Source organism: Jaculus jaculus, chromosome 12, assembly GCF_020740685.1.
Source record: "Jaculus jaculus isolate mJacJac1 chromosome 12, mJacJac1.mat.Y.cur, whole genome shotgun sequence".
Lineage (NCBI taxonomy): Eukaryota > Metazoa > Chordata > Mammalia > Rodentia > Dipodidae > Jaculus > Jaculus jaculus.
This window is the reverse complement of record NC_059113.1, coordinates 52,286,545-52,313,718: the sequence shown is the minus strand read 5'-3', so window position 1 is coordinate 52,313,718 and position 27,174 is coordinate 52,286,545. Positions and strand designations below refer to the sequence as shown.

General features: G+C 49.5%; 1 protein-coding gene across 2 annotated transcripts in view; it reads right to left on the bottom strand.

Moving 5' to 3' along the window:
- The window catches only part of Gsg1l (GSG1 like), a 233,133-nt gene extending 207,209 nt beyond the window's left edge, over positions 1 to 25,924 (bottom strand). For both annotated transcript variants that reach the window (XM_004668358.2, XM_045131932.1), the window contains exon 1: positions 25,588 to 25,924. In XM_004668358.2, the coding sequence (XP_004668415.1) occupies positions 25,588 to 25,924 (337 nt within the window). The remainder of the gene's footprint in view (positions 1 to 25,587) is intronic.
- Positions 25,925 to 27,174: the final 1,250 nt, after the last annotated feature.

Sequence of the window (27,174 nt, the reverse complement as noted above, 5' to 3'; positions counted from 1 at the left end):
GGGCACCAGAGCCCATCACTGCAAGGTGGAAGACAGCTATGTCCCCTGAGCATTCGGGAGACACAGGAGAGAAGACAGACAGCCCCGTGCTCCTGGAAGGTTCCTCTCCAGTGAGCACCGCGGGCTCACAGGCAAGACTGGCCAGAGATGTGTGAACATGACAGGCAACCACAACATTTCTTTTCTTCATGTTGCTACCTGTCAGACTTCCATTCTCACCTCAGATTAGGCTAAACCTCTGAAACAAGTATGAACACCTCTAGAATCCAAACGCAAGCAGTCCCACCATTTCTTCAACTTTACAACCAGTCATTTTGAAAGTTAGAAAATATAATAATTAAAAATGAATGATAGGGCTGGAGAGATGGCTTAGCCGTTAAGCGCTTGCCTGTGAAGCCTAAGGACCCCGATTTGAGGCTTGGTTCCCCAGGTCCCACGTTAGCCAGATGCACAAGGGGGCACACGCGTCTGGAGTTCATTTGCAGAGGCTGGAAGCCCTGGCGCGCCCATTCTCTCTCTCTCCCTCTACCTGTCTTTCTCTCTGTGTCTGTCGCTCTCAAATAAATAAATAAATAATTTTTTTAAAAAAGAGTGACATGTGGGAACAGAGAAAATCTTAAAAATATATATAGAGAGAAAGAGGCTAACCAGGCTTAGTGGTGCATGCCTTTAATCCCAGCACTCAGGAGGTAGAGGTAGGAGGACTGCTGTGAGTTTTAGGCCACTCTGAGACTACATAGTGAATTCCAGGTCAGCTTGGGCTAGGGTGAGACCCTACCTTGGGAAAAAAATATATATGAATATATTATATATATATATATATGAATATATTATATATATACTATATATATGATATATATGATATAGTATATATGATATATATTATATACATATATTGCTGTCCTCAGGGCCTCCCCTCAACACGCCTAATTTGTCAGCACATCCAGATAGTGCTGCCTTGGAACTACATCCTGTATTCATCCAAGTTCCCTTCCCACCATCCCCCAAGGTCAAGCCACTGGTGGCATCTCTGTCCCGGTCCACAATGTCAAGCTTCCTATTTCTGCCAACATTCCAACATCCTCTCCTCTTCAGCCAGGATTCTCATTGGCTAGACATACATCATATCCCACCACCTCCACGCTGAAAGTCCCCGCAAGCATCCCCGAGTGTTTGCAATAGAGCCCACACCTTGTCTCAGCTAACCGGGCGCTGCACAGTGAGGCTCCTCCCAAGTCTTCAAACTCCTACTCTGCTATGGCCTACCTGTCCTTGGAGTTCCTCATTTCTGCCAAGGGAATCCCACCAGGACCTCTGTGCTTATGGTTCTTCAACTCTTACCATGCTCTAGGTAACTCGACCACATCATCCTCAGGGAGGCCTCTGTTCTTCCCACCAGAAGGAGATCTCTCCCCATCTATATCCACAGGGGCAGGAGAGAGGGCAGAGCATACCACCATTTACTTAGCAGTGGGTGATGAGACTTGAAAAGGCTGCCAATAGCTATGCTTGGGAGGAATATGTAGCTAAAGACATGGAGACACAGTTTGACTTGGAATTTTAAACCATGACCATATGTTGTTGTTGTTGTTGTTGTTGTTGTTAAAAACACTGTTTGATTTTGAGACAGGGTCTTGATATTATGTGGCCATGGTTAACCTGGAATTCACCATTCTGCCTCAGTCTCCCAATTGCTGAGGTGACATTCATGGGTCATGACACTCAGCTCCAGAGATTTTTAATTAAAGAAAACAAGGAGGAAGAATGAATGAATGAATAAATGAAAGAGAGAAAAGAGAATCAGAAAATGCACTGGGAGATTTATGAAAAATAATTTACAAAGAAAATGTCCTATTCAAAAATTAACCATCATGGTATTTAACTGTACAGAAACAACAAACAAATAAAGCAAATGCCCAGCGAAATGGGAGAGACTCAGAAAACAGTAATCTGTGGACAGGCAGGATGAAAGCATATGAGACCATTACCAGTGATCCTTAGTAAGACTGCAGAAATGGAGGGAGATAGTTACACTGGTAATCAGTGTGGAAAAGGACCATTAAAAGTTTATTAAGAAGAAATAACATGGGCTGGAGAGATGGCTCAGTTGTTAAAGGTGCTTGTTTGGAAAGCATGATGGTCCAGGTTCAAGTCCCCAGTACCCATGTAAAGCCAGCTGCACAAAATGGTGCATGCATCTAAAATTTGTTTACATAGGCAAGAGGCTCTGGAGTACCCATTCTGATTCATTCCCTCCCTCCCTCCTTCTGTCTCTCCTCTCTCCTTGCAATTAAATAAGGAGAGACAACAGTGTAGTGGAAAACAGAAAACTTGTTGGAGACAAGCCACAGATAGCTTCCAGCACCTTCTACCTTCTCAAGGGAGCCCATGGCACAAAATCAGATCATCTGGACCATCTGCCCCTCAGGAACCAGAGGCTGGGCTCATGGGGCTCCTCAAACAACCAGGGTGGCAGCTGAGAGGCCAAGGAGGGCACCAAGGAGCTCTTGACTCATGATGCTCACCAGGGTTTCTCAGCCTCGTACTGCTTACATTTCTGGATGGTTCTGTGGTTGGAGCTACTCTGCGCATCTTGGGATGTCCTGCCGTGCCAACAAACAAAACAGGCTCTGGTCGTCAGTAGGTGAGTGACTTGGCACTGACCATCAGTTCTGTCTCCTGTGGAGTGCAGTGTCTGGCACCTGGACAGACTTCTCATTCCCTCCCGTGTGCACACTCGCCACAGCTACACTTTCAGGAATATGAGTTTTAACTAACCAAATAGGTGAGCATTGTCCTCCAGAGGGAACTCCTTGCTGGCTCCCGGATGCCCCCTCTGGTGACTGTCATTGCCATCCACTCACACTCAGCTCATACCTGCCCAGCTTTGCAGTTCGCGCTACACCTTCCAGGGTGCTCAGTGGCCTGCATGGGCCACATTCAATGAACACAATGCTGGCGAGCACTGTGCCAAATCATGGTGAGACCCAACTGCCACACTGAGATCTTTATAGTTTAGCAGTCAGTCAAGTAACAAATTGCTTCAAAATCTTATTCGGTTTTCCAGGACTGCAAATGTCGGCTTGAGAGTCCAGGCTACCTTCAACCACATGCTGTACGGCGGGACATGCAGGGGTAGCAGCCACATGCAAGCTTGCAAGTCTCACTGCATGTAAGGCAGGAAGCTGGTGCCACAACATGCCTTCCAGTGTACTGTGTAACTTCAAGGCCACCAGGAACATGCTCCCTTGAGAACAGTGATAAGTGTATCATACATCTGGGTCCACAAACTGGATGCTGCAGCCAAAAGCGGAGCATCTGAGTGGACTTGCTTGCTTAGAACTGACCCAAGAGAAAGGCTGAAATGGGCAGCTCAGGGAAACAGAAAACATTTTAGGGAAAGTTCTACTGTCCCCCACCTTCCAGCTCCCCTCACTGTCTAGGGCTGATGAGGTCTGTGATCACTGTGTCTTAAGAGGACAGTGCACAAAGGGCCTGGAAGACCTCTGTGGCCCACAGTGGACTCTGTGATGTCCACCAAATGGCCATTGGCCAGTTCCATGTAGGAAGCCCTATGTCAGAAAACCTATACCCCAAAACTATCCACATGCTATCCCACAATGCCACACACTGCTCTGTGTGGGCCCAGCCATCTCCCTCCCCATGAGAACAACTCTGAGGCATGGCCCTTGTGGTGTCCCCAGATCTTCCCAAGGAATTCTCTGTTGCTCAAAAGGGCCTCCCCAAGGCTAGTACTCACTGTCCCTCCTCCCTGAGGACTTTCAGGAATCTCTTCTTAAAGAAACTATTAGGACAGATCCTCAACTCCTCACTTCAGGCCAGCCTTCAGACACCTGCTTGTCCCGGCAGCCCCATATGGCTTGAGCTGAGCTTCCTAATACCTTATCTCGCCCCCACCGCCATCTCCTTCTAATGTTGACTCTGGCCCACAGCATAAGTCAGGACCCTTATCCCTACAGAAGCCCTCAACAAGATGCCTCAGTCCCTCCCCTCATATTTTTCCCATTCCCTCCTTAGAGTGTTCCTCTTTGCAGCACACCGCCCCACTGCTAACTACATCTCCCACACATGTGAGTCAGGTGTTTCTTCGGACTCCCTAGGGAGGCACGTAGCCCTGAGGACAGAATGTGTCTTCATAGATTGCTAAGCATTTTTAGAACTACAAGCAATTTAGTGGATGGATATTGCAGTGGTTTGATTCAGGTGTCCCCCATAAACTTCTGTGTTCTGATGCCAGGTCCTTAGCTCATGACAATTTGGGAAGTGGATCCTCCTGGAGGCAAAGTATTGTTGAGGGCAGGATTATGGGTGTTAGCCAGCTTCCTCTTGCCAGTGTTTGCCAGATTCTCCTGCTGCTATTGTCCAGCTGATGTTGGCCAGAGGTGATGTCCACCCTCTGCTCATGTCATCATTTTCCCCAGCTACCACATAGCTTCCCCTCAAGTCTGTAAGTCAAAATAAACCCTTTTTCCCACAAGCTGCTCTTCTTCAGGTGTTTTCTGTTAGCAATGCGAACCTGACTGCCACAGATAGGATAGCCTCAGCTTTCCCATGAGCAAGGCACCCTTCTGGTTTCTCTCCTGCTTCATTTCATTGATCTTCCTCTTCATTGAGGGCACCCAGTATGGAACCCCAATGATTAAGTGTACCCCTACTATAGCAAAAATAATAATAATAATAACAGAGAAGCCATCGCATTCCTCTTTCTTTACATAATGTTTCTGTTGATGTAACCTAAGGGCCCATTCTGAGTTTTGGAAAACATTTTTTTAAATATTTTATTTATTTATTTGAGAGAGATACAGAAAGAGAGAGAATATGGGCATATCAGGGCCTCTTACCTCCTGCTGCTGCAAACCAACTTCAGACAATGTTCCATCTTGTATATCTTGCTTTTATGTGGGTAGTGGGGCACCAAGCCCTAGCTGTCAGGCTTTGTAAGCAAGCAGCCCAGACACCATTTTGCACATTAACACAAAACAACTGTAACAGCAGCAGCAACAACCATGATAACAACCAACACCTACGTAGATCTTTACTATGTGTGAGCGGCCATTCTCATATCAAGTTCATGGTTGACCAAAGCCCTATGGAGCTTCTCATAAGCTGACTCATGTCCTACATCCTGTCTGTCTGCCCTTGGATTCGAGTGCTACTCAATATAGTTTTCACCTAATGTTTCCCTTGGCGAGAGGCAGCCCCCCCCCCCCCCCGCAGCTCCTTATCTCTCTCTGCACTACAAGCCCTTCAAGATTGCCTAGTACTTGTGTCTTGTGTTAGTATTCCATCCCCTCTGCAGGCCATGTATAATGTCCAAGTCAGAACCATGGACAGGTCTCCCCTTCGTGTGTGTGTGTGTGTGTGTGTGTGTGTGTGTGTGTGTGTGTGTGTCCCCTTCCTCTGCTCTCTCGTTTTCCTCCACCCTCTCATCCTCTGGTGGTAGCATTGGCTGCCTATTTTCCAGACCGTGACTCCAAGGCGCCAGCCTTTAAGTCACCCACCTTTACCCATCCAGCACAGCTGAGCTGTGATCCGACTGGCCCAGCCCAGGCACAAGCACCTCTGAGGCTGCAGCTCTTATTGAGGGCCAAGTCTGGGGTTGTCGAGTTCCTTGAGCTCTTAATTAAACATACACACATGCATATAAAGCCCATAGAAGCCCAGCATGAACTCAAGCTGACAGGGCATCAGGAATCTGGGTTTGTTTTTCTGGCTTTGGTTTGCCCTTGTGTTCCTGTAATTCGGCTTTAGGTTATGATAATTCCGGGCTCCTTCTTGTTTTAATATTTTATTTATTTATTTGCAAGATAGAGACAATAGGCACGCCAGGGTCTTTAGACACTGCAAACAAACTCCAGACACATGCACATGCACCACCTTGTGTATCTGGTGTGTACTGGGGAATTGAACCTGGGTCCTTAAGCTTCACAGGCAAGTGCCTTAACTGCTGAGCCATCTCTCCAGTCCTGGTCTCCTTTTTAACATAGTAACAAGTTAGGGCACTTAAGAGCTCAGGAGTTCCTGGCCACTGCTGAGGGCATCCTACCCTCCCCTCACCACTCTCTGAAGACTCAAACCCATCGCACTGGAGCCCAGACTCCACACTCTGCAGGGTCTCGCTGACTCCTGCTTTCTTCCCAGGTCAGAAGCCGTTGGGGGTAGGAAGGATTGCGATTGCGTGTGTGGTGTACACAGGCTCAGGAGTTTGATTTGGCTCTCCAGAAAGGAGGGGGGCTGTCTGTCTCCATGGTTACGCTGAACCTGAACAAAGCCTCACGCAGATTCCCATAGTCTTGACTGTGGCCACCTCATCCTCCTGCCAGTAGCCTGAAAACATTGCAGGGTCTTCAGCCTTCCTGCTACTTTCCAAAGCCTTCTCCTCGTTCAGCATCCCCATTGTCAAATCTGGCACTTCATAACAGCTAACTGTTTTCTAATTATTTACTGGTTCACCTGCACAGTACCCCGTGAGATAATGACCCTGCTGCGCATTTCTGTAATATTCTGCCAGCCTCCGAAGACTCAAATTGAGTTACCAAGATTAGCCCATTGATCCTTCCACTTGAGGCTCTGTCAGACTACAGAAAGCAGTTCTGAATTTTTTTTTTTTTACATTCAGGGACACTGAGGCACAGATGGTTAGATACTGCTGTCTAGGATCTGACAGCAAATCAGCTTGTGGGCCAAAAAGAACCTTCTAGATTATTTTTCTTTGTATGTCACTAAAAAAGAGGGGAGGGTAAATTTTAAGCAGCTAGTCATTAAATCTAGTCATTGATAATGTCTACTGGTCTGCTATGTTAAGAAAGGATCTGAGGGCTAGAGAAATGGCTTAGCGGTTAAGCGCTTGCCTGTGAAGTCTAAGGACCCCGGTTTGAGGCCCAATTCCCCAGGACCCACATAAGCCAGATGCATAAGGTGGCACATGCATCCGAAGTTCGTTTGCAGTGGCTGGAAGCCCTGGCATGCCCATTCTCTCTCTCTGTCTGCCTCTTTCTCTCTCTGTTTGTTGCTCTCAAATAAATAAATAAAAATAATATTTTAAAAGAAGAAAGGCTCTAAGACAGTATCTGAGGTCTATGGAAACAAATAATATGACAATCAGGAATGGAGATTGAGAGCAAGGACACAGTGGCACCTGTGCCATTCCTATGACAACAAAAAATGTCCCTGTGCAAGTTCTAGCTTTGCTCCCAACCAGGCATAATTTTATCCCCAAAGGACACTAGGCAATGTTTGCAAACATCTTGGGACCATGGCTATAGGTGGGAGCTTCTGAAATCTAGCTAGTAGAGGGCATGGAAGCTTCTAGCACTGCTCAGAACACAGGCAACCCCACAGCAAAGCCTTATCCAGTCATCATTCAGAGCTCACACGAGCATTCAGGGGCACAGGCATACATGAATACACATGTGCATGCATACACGTTTTTAGTCCTAGTAGATCAAAAGTTAATATGTGTCTATGTACTGATATGTACAAAAATAAAATACCTGATTTTTCTCCACAAACTTATCCAACTCCCCATTCCCCCCACCCATCCCCCTCACACACACACCATTTTTCTCCATCTCAGCAAATGGCATCCACCATCCTTTTCTGAGGTCAAACAGCTATGGGTAGGCCCTGACTCCTCCTTGCTTCCCCAGCCTCCTTTGTAGAATAGATCCCACACTAGCACCCTCCCCACACCATTGACAAGAACTTTGCCTGGACCACTGTGACCCACAACACACCTCCCTTCAGTTCCCTACTCCCACCTGGGGACTTCACACCTGCTGTTCACACTGACTCATACGCCTTCTCCATCCCTTCACCAGGAAGCTGTTTTGGCATTCAAGTCCCAGGAGAAATGTCACCACCTTAGAGTACTTCTTGCCTCAACCACCCAAAAGAAAGTAGTTCCTTTTCGACTTATAGCCCACTGCTCACTTGTTTATTTATTTGTTCATTCATCCATTCATTCCTGTGTGTGACCGGGGCTAGCTATGTTTTCCAGGCTGGCCTTAAACCCATGATCTTACAGCTTCAACCTCCCAGGTGCTGGGATTACACGTGTGCACCATCACACCTGGAAACCTAAGTTTTTTCTTTCTTTCTTTGTAGTTGTCATTGTCTAAAACCATCTTATTCATGTGCTTTTTGTTCCCTCCAAGAAACAACTAAGGATTTGTAAGAGTAGATGTCTTGTTCACCACTCGATCCTCAATACAAAAAGAAAATAGAAAGAAAGGGACCAAAAGAGGGAGGGAGAGGTAACAGTGCATTGTGACTCAGGAAAGTCTAATGACTGCAACCTCAGAGATGGGCTCCTACCAGACTCCAAGGAAAAGACCGCCAAGAAATGTGAGGTTCCTGTGCCGGGCTCTGCCTGCTGGGCATGCACACACAGTGAGCAGGGATGTGAAGGTGGCTCAGGAGACCCCATGCAAGGCAGGGCCTATGAACCAGCAGCCTGGGCATATCTTAGAAACAGCTCAGACATGAGCCGACCTTCTTCCTATCCAGTACCCCCATCCCAGGACACCTCTCCTCCTTCCAAGTGTCCTATTTGGTAAGACTTCTTGGCAGTAAATATGCCCCACAGGTCCTGTGTGCTGACCATGCAGCAAACTCTAGCAGGTGACTTTGCTTCTCTTTGCCTCAACCTCATGACAACCCCTGAAATGTGCAGGGTTTTAGGACCATTTTTCTGGGTGGAGAAAATGAGGCACCATAAGTTAAGGCATTTACCCAAGACCATTCAGAGAGAGAAACAGAAGCCCCACATGACAGAGGCCCACGCCCTGGGACTGTGACTTTCCCCAGTGCCAGATGTGGGGCTTCTAGTATATATGGGGTGGGGGGAGCCAGGAATAAGCAATCTGCTCACTGATCCATCTTGCACACAAGAGACCCACAGAACAGAGGAGTGGTGCAAGCCACTTGGAAATTGGACATGTTGCCAATTGACTCCAGCACAAGAGGCAGCCAGGGAGGATGGAGGGATCTGATTGTCCTGTGCATCCACAGCACCACAGCACTCTATCCATCTACAGCTTCCCCTACCACTCCCACTGTGATGCCCATCGTGAGAATATGGCAGATGGGCCAATGTGATGGGTACCTCAAACTGCAAAGTAGAACTGCAGAGGGGAGAAGACACGGAGGAATTGTGCACACTGGGGAAGGAAGGAAGGAAGGGAAGGAGGGAGGGAGAGAGGGAAGGAGGGAGGGAAGAGAGGAGAGGGGAGGGGAAGAGAGGAAAGGGGAGGGGAGGGAGGAAGGAAGGAAGAAAGGAAGGGGGAAAGGAGGGAGAAAAGACAGGAAGGGGGAGAGAAGAAGGGAGAAAATGAGAGAAGGAAGGAGAGAAAAAGAGGAAGGAGATAGAGGGGGAAGGAAGGGAAGAAGAGAAAAGGGAGAGGAGGGAGGGAGAGAGAGAAATAAAGACTAACAATAATGAAGTGGAAAGTGAGAAGAATGAAGGGGAATCATCACCTATTTGTTAAGAGAGGAGTTGCCAGAGGGTAAAAATTAGGGAGCCTGAAATCACAGCACTTAAGGAGACTGAGGCAGGAGAACCTGAGTCCCAGGCCAGCCTGGGGTGCACAGTGAGATCCTATCTCAAAAAAATAAAATTTAATTAGCTGGGCATGGTAGCACATGCCTTTAATCCTAGCACTTGAGAGGAAGAGGTAAGAGGTTCATTGTGAGTTCAAGGCCAGCCTGGAACTACAGAGTAAGTTCCAGGTCAGCCTGGGCTGGACCCTACCTCAAAAAAAATAAAAATAAAAATAAAAAACCCACAAATTAATTAGTTAATTAAAAAAGGAAAAAGGAAGGGAGGGAGGAACAATTCCAAAAAGAACACTGAAGACAACTGCACAGCCTATGAAGACGAATGGATAGTCAGGCAGAGAACAAAAGGAGGAATGGCATAGTGGAAGAGGAGAGTAAAGCAGGTCTTTGCAGTGTACTCATCCCAAGAAACACAGAGTCATTCACAAAAGCATGTGTTCAGGGCCCTAACAAAATATAAACTCTATAAGGAAGCCTTGGCAGATTGGAAGATAAGACAACAGATTTAGCTCAGGAGAGCCGCCAGGAAGGCAGTTGAGGTGAAACGGGAGCCAAATGAGGAAGGGATGGGCTGAAAAGGAGCTAAAAATGTACAACAGGATGAAAATATGCATTGGAGCAGCAAAGAGCAGACTGGATCCTACGGAAAATTGAATCAACAATGTGGCGTATTCATGACACGAACCTCAGAGACTTAATTCACTCCCAAAGAGGAGGAATTTTGATGCGAGTCACAAACACAATTAGGCATAGCTCAGGGGGCAGAGTTTTAATTAATTAATTTGTTTCTAATTATTTTTTTCAGTGGAACCCAAGACCTTGGTAGGTAAACACTCTCACTGAGCTACATTCCCAGCTCTTTTTTAAATTTTTGTTTTCTTCTTATTGTTCATTAGTTAATTTGTTTGGTTTCTTTTTTCATTTTTCTTTTTTTTTTTTTTTATTTTGATATTGGGTCTTGCTCTAGCCCAGTCTCACCTGGAATTCATTATATAATCTCTCATCTGCCCCCCCTTTCATAAATAAATAAATAAATTATTTTAAAAGGCTGGAGGGTGGCATAACAGTTAAGGTACTTGCCTGCAAAGCCTAAGAACCCAGGTTCAATTCCCCAGTATCCATGTAAGCCAGATGCACAAGGGGGCACATGCATCTGGAGTTTGTTTGCAGTAGCCATGGGCCCTGGTGTACCCATTCTCTCTCTATCTGCCCCTCTCTAAATAAATAAATAATAAATAAAAATAAAAAGAGGGGGCTGGAGCGATGGCTTAGCAGTTAAGGCACTTGCCTGCCAAGCCTAAGAATCCATGTTCAACTCTCCAGGTCCCACATAAGGCAGATGCACAAGGTGACGCAAGCACACAAGGTCGCACATGCACACAAGGTGGTACATGTAACTGGAGTCCAATTAAGTGGCTAGAGGCCCTCGTGCACCAATTCTCTCTCTCACACACACACATAAAAAAAAGCCCAGTTTGGTGGGCTGGAGAGATGGCTTAGTGGTTAAGCGCTTGCCTCTGAAGCCTAAGGACCCCAGTTCAAGGCTCAACTCCCCAGGGCACAAGGGGGCACACGCATCTGGAGTTTGTTTGCAGTGGCTGGAGGCCCTGGCACCCATTCTCTCCCTCCCCTCTCTGTCACTCTCTGTCTCTCATAAATAAATAAAATATATTTAAAAAAATAAAAAACAATTTTAAAAGGGAGAAAAGGCCCATCTATTATGCTTGTCTAAAACTATTATAATAATAAATTAAAAAGAGGCTGGGGAGATGGCTCAGCAGTTAAACGCGCTTGCTTACAAAGCCTGACAGATTGGGTTCCATTACCCAGCACCCACATAAATCCAAATGGACAAAGTAGTGTGTGCATCTGGAGTTTATTTGCAGTGGCAAGGGGCCCTGCTGCATCCATTTTTTCTCTCTCTTTCTTGCACTCTCTATCTCTCTCTCCCTGCTTACAGATAAATAATTTTAAAAGTATTTAAAATAAACTGAGTATAAGACATGGAGAAAAATTAAGTGCATATTGATTGCTCAGTGAAAAAGCAATTTGAAAAGGCTATCTGTGGCTGTGTACCATGCCAACTCTCTACTGTTCCGGAAAAGGCAAAAGCACAAGGACAAGGAAAAGAGCGCTGTCTGGAGTAAGGGTGGTGGGACAGGCATCGCAGCTGGTTGGGGGCAGGTGGGTCAAGTCTGGAAGGCTCTGTGATGGTACTGACTTGTCTTGACATAGGCAACCAGGCCTGGAGAATGCACAGTATGAAGCCAATATAAACTGCAACAAATTCTGGACAATAATGATGAGTCGTGTGGAGCCATCAGCTGTACCAGTGTGCTTCCACAATGTGGGATGCAGACAGCAGGGGAAATGCATGTGCATCAGGACAGGACACATGGAATGTTTCTGTGTCTTCCCCTCATCTTTGCTATGAACTGAAAAGTGTTCTTAAAAGTAAAAGGTGGGGGCTGGAGAGATGGCTTAGTGGTTAAGCACTTGCCTGTGAAGCCTAAGGACCCCGGTTCGAGGCTCGGTTCCCCAGGTCCCATGTTAGCCAGATGCACAAGGGGGCGCATGTGTCTGGAGTTCGTTTGCAGTGTCTGGAAGCCCTGGCACGCCCATTCTCTCTCTCTCCCTCTATCTGTCTTTCTCTCTGTGTCTGTCGCTCTCAAATAAATAAATAAAAAATAGACAAAAAATAAAAATTAAAAAAAAAAGTAAAAGGTGGGCTGGAGAGGTGGCTCAGCAGTTAAGGCGCTTCCCTGCAAAGCCTAACTACTGGGGTTTAAATCCCCAGTACCCACATAAAGCCAGATGCACAAAGTGGAACATGCATCTGGAGTGGCTGGAGGTCCTGGCATGCCCATTCTCTCTGTCTCTCTTCTCTCTGCTTGCAAATAAATAAAATGCTTTTTAAAAGTAAAAGTTATTAAATAATAACATTAATAAACACAAGCCTTCCTAAGGAGATCTTGAATAGTACCAAGCCAATTGGGAGGGAGGGAACAGTACTCATACTGTGACAAACTCTATCTTGAGGTTGAAAGGTGGGGACTCATGTAAGAAGTCAGGGAAAGAAGATGTGGCCAAGTTGCCTACAAAGGAACAAAGCTTAGACTAATGAGCTACAACACCTCTTGTAACCTAGATGCCAGAAATCCTAGAGTGACACCCACCAGGTGCCCAGGGGAGGTCTGGACCTGTGGGCTCTCCCCGCAACCATGCGCAGAGCAGCAATGGAGGTAAACAGCAGTAGGAAGGGACCTGGCAGCTCCCTCCCTCCCTCTCTCCCTCCCTCTCTCCAAGCCTCCCTCTGCCCTGGCTCCCTGCTCTCAGCTTCACTTCTCACCAGGGCACCCAGCTGTCCCATGTCCTCTAGATGCTCCAGGAGGCTACCTCCTCCTCTCTCTCCCAGTGTCACTTCAGTGCCCCCTCCACACACACACAGGAAGGTGGTCCTCAGCAGTGGGCTGACCCACCCATCCATTCGCTCACAAGAAAAGGGGTCACTAGGAGGTACGGCCTGGTTTGGGGGCATGAGTCGCTTGGGGCATGCCTTTGAAAGGCATATCTTGCTCCTGGGCCCTTCCTGTCTCTCTGCTTCCCAGCTACCATGTGATGAGCTTCCCCCACCATGCACACACCCACCTCCAGAGGTGCTGGGCTTCACCACAGTCCATAGGCATGGAGCCAGCCAACCATGGACTGCACCCTCTGAAACTGTGAGCCAAATAAGTCCTCCTTTTACATTATCTGGGTCCGGCATTTTGTTACAGCAATGAGAGGTTAAGATGTCATTCTGTTCTCCTTTGTGGCCAACACTCAGCATGGGACCTGGCACACAGCTGGTGTGGCTGGCTGATACACATGCCATCATACTGACCATCAGAGCTAACTACCATGTGAATAAAATGGGGAAAGTTTACTAAAAGGACTTGAAATTAGCAGTGATAGCACTCAAATACAGAATTAGGCTACAATTATTGCTGTAAATATAAGTAAAAAAAAAATCAGGGGGTGGGGAGATTGCTCAATGGCTAAAGGCACTTGTTTACAAAGGCTGTCGGCCTGGGTTTAATTCCCCAGTGTCCACAGAAAGGCAGATGCAAAAGTAGTAGATGCATCTGGCCTTCAATTGCAGTAGTAAGAGACTGTGGTATGTCCATGCATATGTGCGCGCACATGCACACGCACACACACACACACACACACACACACACATACACAAATAAATAATTTTTAATAAAACAGACTTTAAAGCAACTGATTTCCTTATACTATCAAAGATGGGATATTATTCTCTTCATAATTATTAGATGTATTAACAAGTATCAAATGTGAAATTAACATCAGTATGTATACTTTTATCAATAGTTTAAAAAATTAATCCACATAATAAAGGATTTTAAAGGACAATGTTTAAATAATTTAAAATGAAAGTATTCAACAAAAAAAGAAAGAAGTGAGATTAAATATATTTGTGACAGAAATAAATGCATTTGGTTAAGAGATCCAGGCTTCACCAAAAGAAAGAATTCTAACTTAGTTGTTCTCACCAGATGGGCACTTTTTTCCTGAGAGATATGGAAAAGTTAAAGTGAAAAGGCAAGTGAGAGAACTATATGGGGAACACATACCAAAGAATGCAGGAGTAGCAATATTAAAATGTAACAAAATAGAATTCAAAGTAAAATGCATTCACCAAGGGAACGTAGGCATTTTATCTAGAGAAAAGGTAAAATTCACAATTCCACAATGAAAACATAGCTGTCAAGAATCTCTTTGTGATAAATAACATAGACTTTAACTTTATAAAAACAAAACTATCAGAAATACAAGGGAAATGGAAAGCATCTTGCTGAAGAGGAGGACTCTGACCTGCCTTGCCTAGCTGGGGAAGGCCAGAGCAGAAGAGTCTCCAAGAAGGGATGCTCTGCAGCTCTGTGAACCAACCCCAGGGTACAAGTCTGCTTTAAAAAAAAAATGAAGAATTTTAAAAAATAGAATGATAGAGAGGGAATGGATGTGCCAGGGCCTCCTGCCACTGCAAATGCACATGTACCACTTTGTGTATCTGGCTTTCTGTGGGTCCTGGGAAATCAGACCTGGCCTTCAGGCTTTGAAAACAAGCACCTTAACCACTGAGCAATCTCTCCAGCCCTGCTTTTTATAATTCTATGTATTGGCTACTTTTCTATCCTTGGTCATCTTCTCTATCATTTGGTCAACTAAAAATTAATGACAAGGAGCTGGAGAGATGCCTCAGCAGCTAAAAGTATTTACTGTGCAAGCACCAGGACCTGAGGGGGCCTAATACCCTCTCTGAGTTCCATACCCCAACATCCAGCACCCACACAAACAGCTGCATGAGTGTGGTGGTCTGAATCAGATGTCCTTCATAAACTCATGTGTTTTGAATGGCTGGTCCCCAGCTAGTGGTAATTTGGTAGGTGGAGCCTTACTGGAGGAGCTGTGTTGTTGGGAGAAGGCTTAGGGGTGTTATAGCAAGCTCCCCCTTGCCAGAGTTTGGCTTACTCTCTTCCTGCTATTTGCCACCTGCTGTGACAGAGGTGATGTCCAGCCTCTGCTCATGCCATCTGGCCCATGCCATCATGAAGCTTCCCCTCAAGACTTTAAGTCAAAATAAAAACTTTCCTCCCATCAGCTGCTTTGGTCAGGTGCTTTGTTCCAGCAATGAGAAGGTAACTACAACAGTGGGCATGGCCACGTAGGCCTGTAATCCCAGACAATAACTGGAGTTCACGAAAACAGCAGCCCTAGGGTCAGAGAGAGACTCTATCTCAACAAAATAAGCAAGTGAGGGTTGGAGAGATGGCTTAGTGGTTAAGCACTTGCCTGTGAAGCCTAAAGACCCCGGCTCAAGGCTCGATTCCCCAGGACCCATGTTAGCCAGATACACAAGGGGGTACATGCCTCTGGAGTTTGTTTGCAGTGGCTGGAAGCCCTGGCGTGCCCATTCTCTCTCCCATCCCCCTCCCCTCTATCTATCTGCCTCTTTCTCTCTCTGTGTCACTCTCAAATAAATAAAAATGAACAAAAGAAACTTAAAATAAGCAAGTGAGTGATAGAGGACACCTGACATTCTCCTTTGGCCTCTGCACGCATGTGCATGGCTGTGTGCATGTGTACACACACATACATATACCATACACACACCACAGGCTACACATACTACACATGTGAAAGCAAGAAATTTAAGCAAATTAAACAAAGTAGGAACTTTTATTTTATTTATTTATTTATTTACTTATTTTTGTTGCTTTTTAGAAGTAGGGTCTCACTGTTGCCCAGGCTGACCTGGAACTCTATAGTCCTGGGTTGGCCTCAAACTAAAAGCAATCCTCCTACCTCTGCCTCTCAAGTGCTGGGATTAAAGATGTGTGCCACCATGGCCAGTTTACACTAAGGATCTTTTTAAATGCTCACTAAATTATACTTGGGTTACTGAAGTATCAAAACTAAACTATCATGACTTTTTGAAACAATCTGGCCATTACAGAACCTTTAGAAAAATATTTAAAAGAAGCATTGCATTTCAAGAGTCACAAGACATGGCAAAAGTAGTACTCAGAGGCAAATTCTTAGTATTAAAATGACTCCTTATTTTTATCTATGGAAACAACACTTTCAGTGGAATCATTATCAATACAAACCTCAGGAATGAAGTCCAAAAGAAAACAAACATGTACCAGAAAATTTTATCAGGCAATATTGCTATAAATATAAGAATAGTGGTTCTTTTAAGAAGCAGGAAGGAAAACTGGAAAACCCAGAATGGAGACTCACAAGGGAGAAATGGCCCACTGTTGGAGCCTGCCCTCAGTATCTGTCCCACAATGCCAACCGAGCCAGCTCTTTCTGGAGGGTCTGGAAAGCCCAACGCCCTCAGCCCATTGACCAAGACAAACAGGAGAGGCAGAGCACACAGGTCCATCAGCTGAGATGTGCAGAAGAGAAACTCCTCAAGTGAGGTTATTTCTTTTCATTCTAAGAAAACGCTGTGCTAAATTTTATGCAAATAAGCTTGAGATTCTTGATGAACAAATAATTTTCAGAGAAAACACAACTCACTAAAAATTGACCCAATGAGCCAGGCGTGGTGGCACATGCCTTTAATCCCAGCACTCAGGAAGCAGAGGTAGGAGGATCGCTATGAGTTTGAGGCCACCCTGAGACTACATAGTGAATTCCAGGTCAGCCTGGGCTACAGAGAGACCCCACCCTGAAAAAAAAAAAAGACTCAAAAAGTAAAATACTGATGAGCTTGTTCTGCCTAAAATGCTTTCCCTAATGCACACGTGTAACCCAGCACTGGGAGGTCAAGACAGGAGCGCCGTGAATTCAAGGCCATTTGACATAGTGAGAATGTCTCAAAAAAAAAAAAAAAAATTCCACCAAAGGTGAGTTCCCCTTCATCCCAGAATTCTGTGTGGTGCCCCCTTCTAGTCATTGAGGTCTCAATTCAAAGGTCTCCCCATCAAAGATGTCTATAAAAGCTCCACTCAGTTGTTAAGTGAAATAAGCCACACTCAGAAAAACGAGAATCTCATGTTGTCTAATCTAGATTTAAAACACCTCACACACACATTCATAAGAATTAAACCATTATGAAAAATGAGAAAAGAATGCTTTTTATTTATTTATTTTTGTTTTTTAAGGTAGGGTCTAACTCTAGCCCAGGCTGACCTGGAATTCACTAGGTAGTCTCAAGGTGGTCTTGAGCTCACAGTGATCCTCCTACCTCTGCCTCCTGAGTGCCGGGACTAAATGCGTACACCTCCACGCCCGGCAAGAATGCTTTTTTTAAAGAAACCCAGTTGCTTGCTTGATGCTGTGAGTTCCAGGGAGCATACATGGCCTGAACCTGATGCCATAAACACCAGGTTCACCAACAAACCCATTCTCATTCTGAATGTCAGCTCGCTAGAGACAAGGGCCGGGCTGCTTCACCCCTCACTAAATCCACAGTGGCTCAGACAGGGCTCGGCATATACAGAAGAAACATACAAGTGAATCAACAATAGCCCACCATCCACGCCCTTCCCTGGACTGCAGGCTCCCTCCTCATTTCATGGAATGCCTCTGGCAGGGAAAGAAAACCCGGTGCACAGTAGGTGCTCAGGAAACAAGAAAAACAGCGTGAGACAGTGAAGCCTGCCCTCTCAGTTACTCCCTCCATTGACTTCCTACAGAGAGATGGGGGCAGTTTTAAAATAATAGCGCTTCTGACAAACAAGGAGTGTAAACTGCAAATCTAAAGGTCAAGAGCCAACAGGAAAGCAGGGATGGGGAGAAGGCTCCAGGTTCCAGCCCCAGTTCTGCCAGGGCCCCTTTCTTGCCCACCGAACAAACAGTTCACGTCCACGGCAATTCTCAAAGTGCTAGTGACTCAGCTCTGAAGTGTATCCCAACTTTGGGTAGGGGACCCAAAGGGACCTTCACCCTGGGAGAAGGGCAGACACAGGGACAGGACTGAGGGAAGCATGCAGAGCACTGGGCAGTGGACTCAGCTGTGGGAAGGCTGCTCTCAAGTCTTCTAGTGTGCAAATGACTCTAAAAACTTAAAGTGCCTCTTATTCTGTGTGCTGGTATGCACATGCATACCAGTATTTACACATGCATGAATGTGTGTGTGCATCGGCCAGCATGTGTGAACAGATGAGTACTGATGGGTGTAACATGCATGTGTGTGCATGCATGAGTATGCAGGAGGGATGCATGCATGAGTGTACATATGCATTTGTGTAGATGTGTGCATGGGTGGTTGGGTACGCTGGTGTGCATGTGGATAGGTGCATGTGTGATGTGTGTGCATGAGTGAGTAATGTATGCATATTTGTGCACTGTATTGTACATGTAGACATGTGTGCATTGTGTATGTATGGGTGGACAGCAGACATGTGGGTGGGTGGGTGCTGGTGGGTGCATGTGTGCATGAGATAATGTGTGCACGAACATGTGCACATGTATACATCATGTGGGAGGGGCCGTGTGTGTGCAGGCGGATGGTGGGTGCATGGGCATGCATGTGCCTGCCACAGGTGGGCTTGTGTGGGGCACACTGCCGGCTTCTCCCCAGGCTGCATCTCCTTTTCTCTGCATGTGTCTCCCTTCCCTGCTGTCTCTCTAGCTCTGTCTCTTGCCCCTTTCACAGCCTCCCCTCTGGCTCCCTTGCTCCTGCCTCAGCCTTCCCTGAGCCCCTGTCAGACCGCCTGTCTCTCCGCTGCATCCCCCTTCAGTTCCTTTGCCGTGGCCTCTCTGAACCAGGGAGACTGGGGCAGGACCAAGTGTCATGAACCCCAGCCTCCCTGTCTCCACCTGAAAACGGCCCTGCTCTTTTTCCAGCAGCTCAGCTGGACTCTCCACCCTGATACCCACTGTGAAGGACCCTGCTTCCCACATCCAAGTCACCCCAGAGTGGCATCGCCATCCAGCTATAACCCAAGGGCGGCCCCTTTTGTTGGGTTCATCTCTGAAGTCCTTGGACTATTTCTGAACACAGGCTGGTAAGTTTAGTGAGAGAAGAGCCTGAGGGGCAGCAGTGAGGCTGGTGTTGGGAGAGCCATGGCTGGCATAGCTGAGCTGAGATAGAAGATGAAAGTCTCACAAAAAGCAGCAGGGCATGCTGGCTGAGAGAGATGCAGGTGCAAAGGCCCTGTGGTGGGACAAAGCTCAGTGTGGCCAGGAGGGGGCGCACCTAGCAGACATGGAAGCAGAAGGGGTGAGGTTGGGTCAGGAGAGAGCTTGGGCCACAGGCAGGTCCTGACCCTGACCATCTCCTCCCCACAGAGGCTGGTCAGACAAGGATATCCTGCAGCTTCTTGTACTGCAAGGTGAGTCTGGAACCCACGTGTGAAGCTCCGAATCCGAACAGCAGCGGCTCTCTCAGGTCTGTTCCCGCTGCCTGACTGCTGGCGGCCCAGGGACCTGAAGTGCAGCAGCCATGAGATGCACCTGAGGCTGGCACCCCAGAATTTACTGTGGGGGCGGGGGCATGAGCAATTCTGTCTCCTCAGGACACAAGAAGTGAGGGGGGAGGAGCGAGAGGAGCAAGTGCGCGGGAAGGAGGGCACAGAGCAGCCTGGTTTCTCGCTTCCACACAGGGGTCCTGAGCTGACTCCAGGGTCCCCAGACACATTCAGCAGATTCCCCCAGGTCCGAGGGCTCCAGTTCTGGGTTGTAGCATCATGTGAAGGGACCCAATCTGTCCTGTGGAATTAGCATCCCAGCAAGGAGGGAGGTGACAAAGAAGAGAAATGGAATGGGCAAACAGCTACTAGAGCAATGGAGAATGAGGTGGGCGGGGGTGCTGATTACACAGAGTGTTCCAGAAAGGTCTCTCTGATAAAAAGACATTTGAGCAGAAGTTCACCTGGCAAGGAAGGGAGCTTGAAAGAGCATGGGAGAGCTTACAGGCACTAGGAACAGTGAGGGCAAAGGTCTTAAGGACCTAGCATCTCTGCCTGTGTGGGGAGCAGTATGGATTCTGGTGTAACTGGGGCAGAGAGATTGGTGGAGAGGAGAAAAGAACTGGGTGGGGGTTCCCAGTGGGCTTCACAGATGCTGGAGTGTCTGGCTGTGCTCTGGGTAAGATGAGAGGCACTAGAACTTCCTGGGCACAAGACAGCAGTGATCTGGCTTGAATGTAACAGGACCCCTGTGGCTATTGGCCAGAGAACAGGTCCTAGGGCTGAGGGCAGTGTAGACCAGTAGAGGGGCCCAGGGCTCTGCCAGGGTCACAGAAGGCAGTTAAGCCAGGCTGGTCTGGGAGCAGAGCGGGCGGGGCTCCCAGGGGTCTGGCACAGATATTACAGAAAGGGACATCAGGGTGGGCACACACATCCTTAGTGGGGAGGTGGAGTGAGTGGGATGAACCATGGACACCCGATAGGAACCTGATTCCAGGGAGGGAGAGGATTGAGAAAAAGCCCCAATTCCAAATGGTTCTATGAAGTTTCATGATTTTCAGACTCCAGCAGTGTATTCAGCTACTGACAACACATGGGACAGCAGGTGACCCCAGCCCGGCAGCTTCTCGCACACGTGGGTAGGAAAGTGCCATGCATGCACCTGTAGCCCTCAACCAGCGCCACTGGATTAACCTGGCAATTCCATCATGAGCCAGAGAGAGCCGTCCTGCTGACTGGCCAAGGAAACAGACTCAGAGAGGGGGAAAGGACTGGAACCACAAACTCCGTCCCCAAAGCCTTTAGTCTCAAGGACAGCGCTCAGCCCCCCCTGCATCACCCAGCAAAAAAAAACGGAATGCTCGCTTTACATGAGAAGCCTCACAGCCAGCCGGCAGCAGATCTGAACTTGAACCTGTGGCTCAGTACTCTTGGGGAAGGCCCCTCACGGAGGCTGAGTGAACAGAAGCTGGAGGGGGTGCAGGGTGGCCCAGTTGAATGAATGAAGGCGTGGGGTAGTACGTGCAGGGCAGCCGAGCAGGCCAGCTTGGCTGTCTATTAGCTGTGTCGTCTTGGACAAGTCCCTCAACCTCTTTGGACCTTGATGTTCCAAAGGAAGATGGGGTGACCATTACACCTGCTGTGCTGTGGGGTATGTCCAAGCCTTCACTCACCACATGCATGCCCCCAACAGGAGCCTAACAGGACACCAGGACATCAATGCTCCTGAGCACTGGTGACATCACAAGGGTCCTCAGGGAAGGGAAGGGGACAGAGGGTGCTGTCCCAGAAGCAAAGGCCCCAGGTTGTCCCCTGCCATGGAGCCAGAGCAGCAGCTAGAGGGCTGGGAAGAACTGACCCCAAGGGCAATGGTGGTAAAGGCAGCAACCGGTGCCCATTCCACAAAGATCTGTATGTCCAGTACTCCAGGCACTGGGTCCCAACACTAGATAACTCAGAGAAAGACCTCCACCTCTGGGAGCAGGTACATAAGGCCCAAAGCATATGTGTGGCATTAATGTAAGGTTGATAGTAAGTGCCCTGCAGGAAGTAGAGAGAGGAATCTGTTTTGAATCAGGGGGCAGAGAGAGCTGAGCACAGACTTAAATGAATTGTGAGAAATGGTCTTGAGTGGATCTGAGACAAGAACATTCCCGTTAAGGGGAAAAGCCTGTGCAAAGGCCCTGGGGCCACAGTGTGCCTGCTGTGTTGGACACCAGTGTGGTAGAAGGATAAAGACCCAGAGGAGGGGGGGCGGGGAGGAAGGAGAAGAGTTGACTCTGAGTCCCAGGAGCTATTGAGGATGCTATACAAGGAGGAAGGATATGAGGAGGTCACTGAGAGCAGCTACAGAAGAGGGACAGTGGCTCTGGCCAGGCTGCTGGGGGTGTCCATGGGAGAGGGGCAGAGGCTCTGGCCAGGCCACTGAGAGTGTCCACAAAAAGGGGCAGAGGCTCAGGCCAGGCCGCAGAAGGTGTCCATGGGAGAGGGGCAGAGGCTAAGACCAGGCGGCAGCAGCATGGCTGGCAAGTAAGCTGCTCTGGCTCTGTGCTGGTCTCTGACCCCTCGCGCCTGGGGCAAACGTGGGCTGTTCTCTTCCCATCCGCAGGGCAGTGAGCAGAGGCCCTGACCTCAGCCATGTGCTAGCAACAGGCAGCATTCAGCCACCAGCCCAGAGGTGGAGAAGGGAGTGGCTCGAGAGATATCCCAAACCTGCACTTTCCAAAGATCTCTGCATTTTTTTAATATTTTTTTAAATTTTTTATTTATTTATTTGAGAGCGACAGACACAGAGAGAAAGACAGATAGAGGGAGAGAGAGAGAGAATGGGCGCGCCAGGGCTTCCAGCCTCTGCAAACGAACTCCAGACGCGTGCGCCCCCTTGTGCATCTGGCTAACGTGGGACCTGGGGAACCGAGCCTCGAACCGGGGTCCTTAGGCTTCACAGGCAAGCGCTTAACCGCTAAGCCATCTCTCCAGCCCGATCTCTGCATTTTTGTGGGGCCACTGCTCTGGGAGCATATGGGCTCCATCCCTACCGAGGGTCTACCACTTCTCCCTCCAGCACCTCTCAGCCGGCCTCACAAGTCCCTGATGCCACCACGTCTGTCTTCCTGAGACACCAACATCCTCAGACTCACGTCCAGCATGAAGGCCCTGCACCCTACACTCCACCTCTGCCTCACACCTTCCTCCTCCCTTCCCCAGGCCTGGGCCCGGCCTCTCCTGCCCCAAGCCCACCTCCACCCCACCCAACCTTTCTTCAAAACATAAAGCCCAGCCCAAACAACAACAAGAAAAAGAGGTTATATTCAAGCCGTGCTCCCACTGCGTATGCAAGGACAGCGGGCCTCTCTTGGGGAAGGAGAAGAGGTTGCTTAGAACTGAGGCTGCTCACAGTGTGTCTTGTCTGTTCCAGAAGGACTGCAGTGTCCTCTGTGGGAGAGGGGCCTGGCCGGTGTCCCCCAGGGACCCTCACAGCACACAAAAGCAGCAGCAGGCGCTGAAGGGGAAGGGAAGCCGCTGAGGAGCGCCTTCCAAAGCCAGCATGGATTCCCAGGCTGCTTGGCTTTGCCTCACTGGGACTTAGGAGATGCACAAAGAAGACAAGCTGGCTACTGGAGGGAGGGATGAACCCACTCTCAAAGAGCAAGGGGGTGAACAAGGCGGGATTTGCTAGGGCCTTGTTGGGATGTTCTTCCCTCTTGGAGTAAAACAAACAACAACAAAAAAAAAAAAAGAATGGTCACAGAACCCAGAAGACAGGTTGTCATGGCAACAAAAGTTTGAGGCCAGGTACTTCCTGACACCCTTTCCAGTCCAGGGATGTAGGCTGGCTTTGGGGGCTGTACAAGTCAGCAGTCAGTCACAGGGGACCACCCGGAGACCACCCGCATAGACTGGAACTGCTCAGATTTCTCAACAGTAAAGACAAGCTGTTAACTATTTTCTAAGCTTTGGGGAGGAAAATAGTGATTTTTCTGGAAGGGGCAATCTCCAGCCAGTGGAAACCTAGGTTGGTTTTTATTCACCCAGTAAATCACCCAGTTACATTTTGACTAACAAAGGGCTGAGGAGAAGATTTCATTCTCACCCCCACTTCACACCAGAGTTCCCTTCTTGGGTCCTCAACTGCACCATTCTTCCCCATTGCTTCATTGGTTGTTTTCTGGACAAGTCAGGGTCCCTCAGCCTCAGTTTCCTTGTCTGAAGAATGGGCCTCCTACAAGTGACTATGTGCAACAGAGGTGAGGACTTAACAATGTTCCACGGGTGACAATCTTAACGGAGCTTAGTGTGTGTAAAAGGCTCGAAATACACATTACCTACCATTGCTTGTAAACATATTTCCACTAATAATTTTTTTTAAAAAGCACTATGGTTTAGGCAACAAATACAAAGCAATGAATGGTCTGCAGGGCTTTGGCTGCGGCCCTCAAGGCAGTGAGGCCCAGAGAGCCATCACAGCATCAAGGTGCTTCCTCTGGCCAGCATGAGCCAGGACGCTCCCAGAGACCAGCCCAGGGAGAGTGGCTGCCAGGGGCAAAGCCCAGTGTGGTCTTTACAGTGTGGCAAGTCTCCAGAGCAGGGTGTCCCAAACCTCAGGGACAGCTGCTTGAAGCCAGGGAAGGAGCTCCCTTTATCTCTCCTGGGCTCAACCCCTGAACACAAAGGATGCAGGGCGATTTAGGAAAGAGGCGAATTTTTGGGGTGTGTGTGTGTGTGTTTAATGACATGCCATAGTGTAAATGCAAGTCCTAAGTGTACCCCAAAAGTGTCTGTGTGTATGTGTGTGTGTGTGTGTGTGAGACAGAGAGAGAGAGAGAGACCGAGTGTGTCAGGGAGAGGCCCTGTGCAAATGCTTAGTGCCTTTGACAAAGGCTGGCATGGTCAGGAAAGTCGCCGACAAGTTAAGCCAGCCCCTCAGAACTAAGAGCACACAGCACCCAGGATCTTCCAGCATCACCCAGAGCCCCACCCAACGTTTCTATTATGCATTCCAACATGATGCAAATGCTAGTTGAAGGCCTTCTGTAGGCTAGACAATACCCAGAGGTGGGCTATAGATTCAGAGAGGCCCTAATAGAATGGCAGACTAGGAGAGGGGCCAATATACTAGTGAACAAAGTCAGGCCCAGGGTATTTCAGACTCCACTAAGAGCAATGAGAAGATAAAGGCTATGGGAGATCCAAAGAAGGGGAGACTTTGTCTCCAAAAAGGAGTGTACGAACATGGTTCTGTCAGGCCAGTGGCTTATTGGGAGCAGGCTATTGGCACTTGAGTACACACACATGCTATGTCCCTAGAAATTTTCTTGTGGACTTGTAGACACACCTTCTGGGGGCCAGCACCGCCCATCATATGACACAGTTCCCTGTCAGTCAGAGATCCCCTGAGCGTGCTATGGGCATTGGGGAACTCAGCCTAGCCCCGCAGTCAGACGAGAGGGTGAGGGTCTGCCTTCCGAAAAGCCAGTCCCCTTCTCTAGGTCTGAGGAAGCCTTTCTGGATCCCACAGCTAGTTCCCAGAACTGTCCCCAGTTTCCTGCCTGTCTCCTTTGACATCCTCTCCCAGCCAGGACACCTAGGGGTCCCTGGCTCTCGACAGCAGAGGCGCCCACTGGGCTCTCCACACTCCCTGCTTCTCCAGCACCGTCCTGGAGGTTCAGAGCGCTTGGAGATGGGAGTATTATCCCAGGGCTCCGGGGACCTGCGGTGGAAAGGGTCGCCCATAGCAAAGGATTCCGCACCCCATCACCACCTCGCCAGGGACGCGACAAGGCTGGCTGGGCTATCTAATGGCCCAGAAAGCGGAGCCAGAGGGGGCGAGCGGGGCGATGACTCCGGGCGGGGAAGGACCCGCAACCGGGGTGGGTGGGGGGGGGTGGGCACGGGGTGCGGGCGGGGGGAGCGGTACGACGTCGTCCGCCGAGGCGCCGCGCCTCCTCCGGGGTGCCGGAGCTGTGCCCCAGCCGGTCCCGGGCCGCGCGTCATACCGTCCCCGGACCGTGCGAGCGCGCGTCCCCGCCGAGCCTCGCTCCGCAGCCGGCGGGGCGCGGGGTCGCGGCCGCGCACTCACCGAGCCCGCCGAGCTCCTCCTCGCAGGAGTACCAGATGCCGGTGTGGAAACGCCGGAGGAGGAAGCGGTCGTCGCCGGTCTCCCAGCTGTAGAGCGCGCCGCCTGAGGGGCTCCCGGGGCCGGCGGCGGCGGGGGCGGGGGCCGCGGTGCCGTTGGCCGTGGCGTTGGCGCCCGAGTTGGGGCAGTTGGCGCTCCCGCCCTGGCCGCAGCCGGGCTTGGGTACCCGCTGCGTGCCCTGGCACCAGTACGTGGTGAGGAAGGCGGTGGTGGCGAAGAGCAGCGCCAGCAGGTTCAAGGCCACGGCCAGGAGCGCTCGGCCGCGGCGGCTCGTCTTCATGCCGCCCGCCCGGGAGCTCCGCGCGCGAAGTTGGCAGCCGGCGCCCCCGCGTCAGTGGCCACTGCCCGGCGCGCCCCGGGGCTCGGGCGCCTGCGAGCGGCGGCGATGGTGACGGTCGCGGCGCGGGCCCATGCCACCTCCCACCCTCTCCCCGGGCTGGAGACCCGGGGCGGCCGCGGAGCGGACCAGGCGCTCCCGGAGCCCGGAGCGCGAGTGCACCTCGGCGAGGAGCCGCCGGCGCCTGGCAGCGACCACGGCGCAGGGACGCGCGCCCCTCCGTGGGGAGACACCTGCAGGCGGCCGGCGACACTGTTCTGGAGCCCGCCCGCCCGCCTGCTCGGGGAGAGGGGGCGCCCCACGCCGGGCGCGGGCGGGGCACCCGGAGAGCAGGAAAGGCCTGGAAAGAGACCCGCACGGAAGTGGAGAGTGAGTGACAGGCAAGGAGAATCCTAGGCAGGGCGCCCCCAGAAAGCAGCCCAGCCCATTTGTGAAGCGACACAAACAAGACATCTCACCCCAGGCTCAGGGAGGCCAGGCCAGCGAGAGACAGGGAAGAGTCCACGGGGTGCTCACAGGGACATGGACACGCAGGACCTTCCCTCCAAAAAGAGTCTCAAGCCAGACCCCCAGAAAAGAGTTTTCTCCCACAGGCTTCTGGGCTGTAGCCAGCTGCAAAACCCACCCAGAGAGGGCAGGCAGCCCACCTGGAGTTCAGGATGAGCTCAGAATGTGTTTGAAAGGTTTGTCTAGCTCCAGGTCACCTCCAATTTCTGGGAACAGCCCCTTTCCAGGGCTTCCAGTCATCACAGGGAAAAAAAAAAAAAAAACTACCCAGACAGGGTGCCAAACATCACCTATGACAAATAGGGCTCCCCCAAATAGGCTGTCCTCAACAAATTCTGACCAGCATGACACAAGGAGGTGGAATGAGGGACACCGGGACACCAAATTGCAGTCAATAGTCAGGGAGTGCCCGGCAGGCCCTACCAACTTAGACTGCTCTAGTTGGCTGGGGTATAGTGTGGTTAAGCTTACAGACTTCACTGTCTGGCAAATCTGGGCCTGGACCCGCTGTATGGCTTTGAACCAGTTACTTACTTTCTGTGAGCCTCAATTTCTATATTTACAAAAAGGGAGGGCTGACATCTTATAGGCATACTATAGTGGGCTGTGTCATGACATGGTGTCAGGAAAATGCATTTGGCACTCAGTAAACATGACGACTGTTAGCAACACCTGTACCAAGTAGT